The 10,000-nt window shown below is 34.6% G+C and overlaps 1 protein-coding gene across 2 annotated transcripts in view; it reads left to right on the forward strand.

Moving 5' to 3' along the window:
• LOC144965199 (uncharacterized) overlaps positions 1–10,000 on the forward strand; it is a 65,971-nt gene that overhangs the window by 48,468 nt on the left and 7,503 nt on the right. For both annotated transcript variants that reach the window (XM_078900277.1, XM_078900278.1), the window contains exons 25-26: positions 106–199; positions 983–1,075. In XM_078900277.1, coding sequence (XP_078756403.1) covers positions 106–199; positions 983–1,075 — 187 coding nt within the window. The remainder of the gene's footprint in view (positions 1–105; positions 200–982; positions 1,076–10,000) is intronic.

Below are 10,000 nucleotides of genomic sequence, written 5' to 3' on the forward strand. Positions count from 1 at the left end.
ACAACAAAGGGAGTTTTCATTCTTAACAATGTGTAGTGAGCCACTTTGAATAGAAGGCCATGAAGATATATTGGACTCTATTTTAATTGTGTTTTTTACTTACAGCTACTCCAGCGGACATTAACATCAAGCAAGTGTTTGCGAAAAGCCAAAACATTCCTTCACAAACCGCCTACCTCATTGTGGGTGATGGCCTAGAGTAAGTATTAATATCCATTTTGAGCAGGAAAAGTGCAAGACGAGTAAATATATAATTCTGTTTTCAATAGTGAATACCTGCTGCACAGTGTGGTTTTTTTCATGTCTTTAATAAAAACGTGACATAAAGTGGGAACATACTTAAAAAAGAAACTCCACCCCTATTACTCACTTCTTTTTCCGGTCTTTACTTGAGATAGACCTTACCGAGCAATTGCACCATTCGGTAAATATAAAGAATATAACTTATTCATTTGATTGCCAATTTATAATGCCCTTGAAATCTAAACCCATGCCGTACAAGGCTTTCCGATATTCGATATTTCTCCAGCTAAAACTCTGCGAAGCTCTCTCTCTCTCTCCCATCTTTCTTATTCTATGGTTTCTGGCTCATTGATTTAATGTATTATAAATACTCTGTGACAGAATTCAAGCATTATTTAGTTTCTTAGAGTTCAGATTTAAATGATTTTAATTATTATGATATCAAAGTTAAAATGCTACACTATAGATATTCATCATCTTTGGTTGTTTGATGTTATTCGTACACAAAGCCATTCCTTTGAACACTCGGTAGATTATGAAAAATAAATAGATCTAAAGTCGCTTAAATAATGTAATATGAAATTGCTTTCTGGGATAATATTTCAGGTTTACAAATCCACAAATAGGTATACGGCAAAGGATGGATTTTCAAGGACGATTAAGGTACTCGTCTAATAATGCATTTTTAAGCGCATCCAAAATATGCTGACTTTCTTAAATTTCCATCTTATCTTTGTAGTGTCCCGTTTAATGGCAAGATCTCAAGATGGTATTTTTACTGTAACAGTGACCGAGCTGTCACGTTGTTGGTTTACAGGAAAACTAGCAATTCGTAAGTACTTTATAGTATAATTAAAATGTACAGCTCTTTCATATAGTTTTGAGACCACCAAAGACCTTAGCATAATATAAGTTCTAACAAGATTCTCTATTGTAGTCCTTCAGAGTCATTAGGCCTATGGAGCTGGAAAAACACAATAGCAATTGGTTGTTACCATTTGGATAGGACGCTTGTCTTTAAAATTGCTAGAGTAGAATAGTTCATGTTGTTTAAAAGATTTTTAGGATCATAAAATAGAATTTATGTCTTTTCTTTGTTCATTTTAAATTTATTTATGACCATCCCGTTCTTAATCATATTCACACAGCTGTCCATTGCTTGAACAAGTAAGTTCACATCAGACGTCTTGCTCTCCATTTGACCTTTCCTCTCAATCGGTCTCTTGTTTTATCATAACAAAGTGAGTGCAACTCACTCGCATTATTTGCCGAATCGTACAGGAATCGAACGCGAACGTTTTTTTTTACCTCGAAATTAAAATTTCTTTTAATTTCTTACCAACAAAGTGAAACAACACACGGAGTTTCTTTGTTATTATTTTAGAACACCTTTAAATGATCAGTTCTCACTAAATAAATGTTTCATATTAATATTAACGTTTTTTAGGTTACACGTAGTTTTATTTGCTTGTATGTTGCATGTTTTTGTTGTGAGTAAATGTCTATGACACACTTATTATTCACAAACAGGAGAGGAAATCGAATGCACTCAGTTTACACGATTTATTAAGCTGAGTATCATTAACGTACATTTGGAAATAAATGTCATACTTTAATAATAATAATAATAATAATAATAATAATATAATAACAATAACAATAATAACGATTGCGTGTAGAATGTGTAGAGTAAATGATTGAAAACAATCGGAAATGACAGTATGTTGAAGTCACCATAAGTATAAGAACTGATTACTTTTGACTGCATGTTACGGAAATAAATTTACTGTCTTAATCGACACACCTCAAACTGTGAAATAAAGCCGACAAGTAGAGTAATTTTTATTAACACTTTGGTACACATTATATTTTATCGCTCGCCAACCTCAAACTTGAAGACAGAGAACAGCAGACGGGGGAAAGGGATAGGGGAGGGTGGAGTGTTGCATCAGATCAATCACTTCTCTTAAACTTCATTTATGTGGCATATTGGCATTTCCATGTTTTTACATAACAGATGCGACGCACTCATTTGTCACATTTTTAGGAAGAGGAAAACCGATATATGTCAATAAAATGTTATATTTTATGGAATTACGAAGTGACCATTATCAGATTGTTTAGTTGAAAATGTCATTTCTTTAGCCTTTAAAATTGGTTGTGATATTTAATTTCTGGCTGTCTACTCACATTAATCGTATTTGACCTAAAATATTTTTCGCCATTATAGAATATTACTTAATTCCTCTCTGATTTAATTTCAATTCGACCAATGTATTATACGGCCTGCTTAAAATTATTTTCACTGTGATATTTTTCTTTAAAAAGAGGTTGTTACAATCCAAGAAATGTCTAATATTTCTTATAAATGGGTTGGTTAACCTAACTAACTCTGGCCGTAAGCAAGCATTATAGAATGAGTAAGATATCAAACTATCATAGTAAACAAGACATATATGGTTGCTCTTTCAGTTTGTAAAAAATGCCGAAAGTGTGATGAGGAGAGCCATATTCGTCTCATGCGGAGCACTGGTTCTAAGTTGCTGGTGTTTATCTAGTTACTATCAAAATACTCCAAGGGCTTTGCAATTTTTGTAAGCTTGCTATTATAAAAGTAGTCATTTCGGTAATGACAACTAACTTTAAAGTTATGTAATTCACCCGATTAATTTCTTGTAAGCGTTAAATTAATTTATAACAGCCTCTATGGATATTTTCCGCCATTAAATATACAAAACAATTTTGTAATACTAAATGGCAATACGCTTCAACAGTCATGACGTCACTTCCCTCGTAATGACGCATAGTAACTTAGTTACTGGCTCTAAACTACCGGAACGATGGCGGACGCCCGTATGAAATATTTCTCCGACGAGCATAAAAGTGTATCCAGAGGAGAAAAACATAAATATGACAATGTTTTGACTTTTATACATTGTGATCACATAACATATGAAAAGTTCTAGCCAGCATGAAGAATTAAAAATAACGATTTCTTTGTTTAGAATCACTCTGCTCGCCGTTGCTGGGCGACGTGACATCTATTGAATCCAATTACGCTTTATATAGGAAGAGCTACAAAACAGATCATCATTAAAATTTCCCATGCCACCATTTACATTCTGACTGAATCTCACCAGTTATAGTCATGCGGTATTTGTAACCCAATGTACAATGGAATCATTTAAACATTCTGACAACTCTTGTTTCGTTTTTGTTTTTTTAATTGATCTTTTATATAGTGCAATATCCGCTAAACGTGCTCAAAGCGCTTTACAAGGGGTCCCTAGCCAACAGCAACACGTAACACGTAGGACGTGACATGACGCCTGTTAGGCGATATTTCATATTTTCGGACATAGACAACGCTGTTAACGGCCAGGTACTCATTTTTTATGGTGAGAGAATGTGAGTAAAGAGCATTTTCCAAGGACTCCACTATGCGCCGAGCGAGGCTCGAACTTAGGACCTTCCGATCCAAAAGACAACATAGCCGACAATGAAAATACCAACGATGCCAATATCTACCCTTTATCCATATTGCATAATTAATCACCCACATTGATGGCAACTAAGACTAAGAAATGAAAAAATAAGCACTACAGTAATTCTGTATACATTATTAACAATTATTCGTGAAATCTTTGCTAAAATATTGCTCACATTTTAATACAACGATGGAAAATATATTATGTAGCAACGAGCCTCGTTTATTTGTTCTCAAGATATTATAAAGAATTACTTCTGGTTACAATATAAATTCAGCTGATCCGACTACGAAATACCGAGCTCTGTTGCTTATCTAGTTATATCCTTGGGTGAGATCCATAGTTTCAAAATTATAACAATTAATATTAAAATGAGACATTTCTTTCATATCTATAATCAAAAGCAACACTACTATCTAATCTAATAATAAACGCACATTTACAATTCAAATGCGTGTTTATGTTTTTTTTAATCGATGTATTTAAATGTTTAGATTGGTGTGAAAATATATTCATACTCTTTTTAAGTTGATAAATAACTAGACGGTCTAGATAGATATTGCACATTTTGTTTAATCTCAATAGAAAGTGGTTGTTATTTTGCTCATTTATTTTCATCAAAAATATGTTTAATTGAGTTGTAAAAGAATGTGACAGGTGTTAGAGTTCAATTATTGATCAAATGCATGCGTATTCATAAATGAATTAGCGATTTGTAAAGATGTCATTATTGGTGCTTTGCGTTCGTTTAGAATACGGTACTTATAATATTTGGCATCCGGATATAACGTACCAACAAACAAAACGTTGTGTTACCTTAAACGTTTTTAGTCTGATAAATACAATATAGTCAGAACTAGTCATAGACATGGTTGGCTAAAAACATAAACAAATAGCTGAGTGACGTCATTTTCGATCCTTCTATATCTGCTGTGCGCTAGGCTAAGAAACTCACAATATTGCCATCTGGAAATATAATGGACCAACACACAAAACTATGTGTAACCTTGAAAGTTTGTAGCCTGTTTAATACAGTTTAGCTGGGTAGGGTTCCCAACCTCCCTTAGTGAGCAGAGAGCTACTTTTTGTGCCTTCTATACTCCAGTATCTGTTTTCCAATGGGCATGACCTATATTACATTTCCATGTGCTCGAGGTCATTGGTCACATTGCAAAGTGTGCTCAAAATGACCCACATAGTGAGAAGTGTTCACAGGTTAAGATATATCCAACGTCACAATTGGTCATTTTGTTCAGCTTGACTCATGGGTATGTTAACAAATTTCATAAACAAAGCGCCGTGTATACATTTATTGAGAAATGTCCATTCGTTGTACAGCAACAAATCATGTGATCGATGACTAGATTGGACGAAAACATGAATATAGATCGCTCCCATTGCATTCTGTCTTTATCTTGGAATGAAATTACAAAGTTTTGTCATGACCCTGGCCGGAGTCCTTGGCTGGGAGGGAAACAGTTGAATGTATAGTTATCGTTTTGGGAGATGACATTTTTTTTCCTCTGTTATGTAGTTATTTTTTTAATCATATGATTTGTTAACATTTGGGTGTATCTTAGTGGGATCTTGTGCTGGTATCTGTGTGAAACATTTAGGTAATCTCAAACTTAGTACACTGATATTGTGCTCTTGGAATCTACATCTGCTCCCTATTTGTACCATTCCCCTTGTCTTACTTTTTCCTCATGTCCTTTTAATTGTACATCGAGAGTGTTTTACTATCCAATTGTCATCCTTTTTACTGGCGCTGATATCACCACAACTGTGTTGCAAGCGCCTTAAGACCTTTAAAAACAAACAAACAATACAGTTTAGTGATAATTACTAATACAAATTGATAGCAAAAATCAATAACAAAGACCTGAGTAAGCCCAATTTCGTTCTATCCATAGCTTGTATTCGCTTGCCTAGAATTCACATGGCCATCTGGAAGTATAACGGACCAACAAACCAAACTATGTGTAACCTTAAACGTTTATAGTCTGGTTAATACAGTTAAGTGAGAAGTACTCATAAACGCGGATGGCAAAAATCAATAACAAAGGCCTGGGTGACGTCAACTTCGTTTTATCTATAGATAGTATGCGCTTGGCTAAGAAGCTCATAACATTGCCATCCGGAAGTATAATGGACCAACACACAAAACTGTGTGTATCCATGAACGTTTATAGTCAGGTTAATACAGTTCAGTGAGCATTACTCATAAACGCGGATGGCAAAAATCAATAACATAGGCCTGAGTGACGTCAACTTCGTTCTCTCTATATCTTCATTTTGAAGTCATTCATGTCACTTCATGACCGGGAAGATCGTGTACATAATATTAATGGAGTCGTGGGCGAACTAAAAATCGTATTTTGCTATAACTTTATGACGGACTCTTTCAGCCTGCTTCGACAAGTTGACGAAAAAACAGCGAATCAAAATTTGATGCTATTTTTTACATTCGTGTTACGTATCTAGACCATTCAAAACACAAACGTTTCAATGTTTAAATTTAAATGAGCATTTATTTCACTCTACAGACTAGACTATGAGGCTACTGAAAAATAAAGAGAAATGACGTAATCAATAGTGAACTAATCTGTTTCCTTTCTTATTGATTTTTTTTATGGCTACCACGTATTGATTCGTGACCCGGAAGGTCGCGAATTCGAGCCCCGCTTGAGGGAATTTTGTTTTTTTTCAATTGGGCAATATTAGTTAACCCCGTTTTCCTCACGTTGGACAAAAGAGTGTGATCCCTGTTGACATCTGATGATACCGTGCGGAACGGCGTTTTTTTTGTTTTGTTTGTTCTTTTTTGGGTTTTTTTTTGTTTTGTTGGGTAATTTTTTTTTGTTTGGGGGGGGGGGGGGGGGGGGGGGGAAGCTTACCTACATTAGTGCTACAAAAAATGTTCGCTGCTTAAAATCTTTTATTTGTACATAGACATCTATATCTAAAAAAGGACAATATATATACATATATATATATATGTGTGTGTGTGTGTGTGTATGTGTGTGATTGTGTATGTTTGTACATATATATATATATATATATATATATATATATATATATATATATATGAGTGTGTGTGTGTGTGTGTATTTGTTTGTGTGTGTCTATAACATCTACAGGGAAAATCAGACTACTTTCTGCTATGAATATTAACCAGTTCGTTAACATTTCTCTTTGTCTGAAGCAAGACGTCGAGATGTTTTCGATTTCTTTCAATTTAACAATTGTCATACATTTTACGAAAACTTAAACGCCGATTATAATGCATATTTTTAATTTGTCGAAATTGTTATAGTGTTATTTTTTTTCTTTTGGGCTATTAATTTATCATATATGTTTCTTTCTGGGGTTTATAGAGATTAAGTAGGTGCGGAGATAATAAACATGTCAGTTATTAGCCCTACATCTAGTTTACTATTATATACGAGATAAACTCGGGGAGCGCACAGCCGTGATATTGCCCAGTGCTGTGCAAAATATCGATAGTATCAACCTAGCCATTAAAAATTACACGACCTCTTCGAACATTTTGCATGATGAATCTGTGAATGTTTAGAGAGGATATGATCAGGAAATTATTTGAATTCTTGGTTTCAATGATTATGATTTCATCCATGCCACCCCTTAAAATTGTCCTTACAGGAATATGTTTTTGTTTTTGTTTTTTAATCCACCGTTGGGTTGTTCTCTTGCGGATCTGCGGTCTTGTGGTATGACACTCGTTTTCGGACCGGAAGGTCCTGGGTTCGAGCCTTGCTCGCCGCATTGTTGAGTCCTTGGAAAAGGCTCTTTACTCACATTATCTCACCGTACTCAAGTGTAACAGGAGTACTTGGCCGTTAACAGCGTTGTCTTTGTCGGAAAGAAATGTAATATCGCCTAAAATGGGCCATGTCTCGTTCTAAATGTTACGTGTTGCTGTTGGTCAGGTACCCTTTGTAAAGCGCTTTGAGCACGTTTAGTGGTTATTGCCCTATAAGAAAAAGCTTTTATAAAAGCTCAATTTCTCTCGACGTAGACTAATGCATTGTTGTCTTTTTCTTCTGTTAGTGTTTGGAAAAGTATTGTATTTTTCGAAGCATTAGTTATCTATTATTCGTTTTGAGTAGATTATAGCATCCTATATTTAGCTCTTATTCAATCGTTTCAGTCCTCCTACATTAGTATAATGGAATTCTCAAGCCATAAAGCTAGCCACATCATTATAATTTAGGAATTTAATATTAGATATAATTACAAAAAGTATGATTTATAAATTTTTTTATCGAATAATAAACCTCAAAAACTATGAGATTGTTAAATATTATTTCTGATGAGCTGACAAATAAATCAAAACATTGCCTATCTTTTTAAAAATCCCTTTATTTAAGTCATTGGAATTAATTGACCCCTGCTTTTCTTTGCAATCAATTCCATTGACTTGAAAAACGGAATTTTAAAAACCTTTTTAGAAATTTAGAAAAAGGCATTGTTTTGATGTATTCGTCATTTTCTTTGAAATACTTAATCTCATAGCTTCTGAGATTAACAAAAGACATTTTCAAACCTAAGATCCTTTTAAAGATGCAGTTGTATCCATAGAAAAAGACATTTCCGAAACTCGAAAAAGCAATTAGTGTGTACGGTAAATGTTTTAACTTTGCACTTTTTAGTTAAAGTGATTGAGCACATGCAATGTAAGCAGTTTAACCAGGAGTGGTTAAGAATTTTAATAGAGGCAAGCACGTTTCTTTTATTTAAAAGACATACAGCGATTTCAAAATCTTGAAGACATCCTCTTTTTGATGGGACTAATGGCTTTCCATACATCAGTTTCACTCGATTGTGACGTAATTTTTGTTAACAAGCACAAGGAAAAGGAAGAACCTTGTTTCTTGGAAATTGATTGTTCCAATTGATGGTTCCTCCGTGACCTCTTGTTGCTATGCCTTTCAAATACACTCACTGTGGAACTGACTTATGTTCCTCTGATTTGCATATTCCAAAGATAGCTATGGAATTACGGATTGTTTGCCATGTCTTTTAGTTGACTAGAAATAGATAGTCAAATGGACGGAACTGGCTAAATGGCAGGAAATATTCTCCTTTGAGTACTTTAGAATATGAGCATAGCTCACAACTACTTAATAGAACGAGAAAGGAATTGATGATTCCGCTGGGACCTCTTATTGCTATGCCTGTCAAGCTATTGACCTTGATGTCCTTTTAACTATTATCTTATAGTATGAGCCTTCAGTGCTTCAATCAACATGCAGTACATGTACATGCAACTATAAAATTACTTCAGTTATCGTATATTTTATTAAAACTATTCGAGTAAACATTTAAGTTGTTTTATAATTGACTCGAAATAAAGCCCTGGAATCAACATCTGACCATAAACCAAAGACCCATGGCCACGTTATGCCCTTCCCTATCACTCGGAGTAAAAAGCCCACAGATCCTGAGCACCACTCACAATTTTAACAGATATAATTGAAAAAAATAATGCATCGTGAATCCGGTTTTACGATGCAATTCCTTTTTTAACGTGTCAAATTATTCTAAGAAATACTCACTAACTGGGCCTAGCCTGTTTGTGTGCTTGACATAATATACCAAAGGTATCTCAGGATTTTTCAAAAAGGAATTAGATAGTCAAGGAGACGAAAATGGTTAAATGGCAGGAACTATTCTGATTGGTTAATGCTTAGTAACGGGCGAACCATCAATTGGTCAACAATGTTGACAAGCCTTTTTCCCACCCCCATCCCCTCCTCCCCTTCTCGACCTCTATTTTGAATACCTGTTTATTTCTCTAAAATAGTATAACTATCATAGGGTTCAACAATTATGACGTCACTTCCCTCGTAATGACGCACGGTAACTTAGTAACTGGCTCTAAACTAGCGGAATAATGGGGGACGCCCTTATTAAATATTTCTCCGACGAGCATAAAAGTGTATCCAGAGGAGAAAAATATTATAAATATGATCATGATTTGACTTTTATTCATTCTGATCACGTGACATATGAAAAGTTCTCGCCAGCATGAAGAATAAAAAGTACCGATTTTCTTTGTTTAGAACCACGCTGCTCGCCGTTGCTGAGCGACGTGACATCAGACTATTGAATCCAATTGTACCGGTTAAACATTTTTATAGTGCATTTACAGTTTCATACTGACAAAACCACTTTAAAATGCTTCATTTATTCACGAGCATCCACATTTTGTTTCATAAAAAAAATACCCAGCAGTTGTTCTGTCT

The sequence above is a fragment of the Berghia stephanieae genome, chromosome 2, assembly GCF_034508935.2.
Source record: "Berghia stephanieae isolate SIO BIC M18660-M18661 chromosome 2, UCSD_Bste_1.3, whole genome shotgun sequence".
In the NCBI taxonomy this organism is placed as follows: Eukaryota; Metazoa; Mollusca; class Gastropoda; order Nudibranchia; family Aeolidiidae; genus Berghia; species Berghia stephanieae.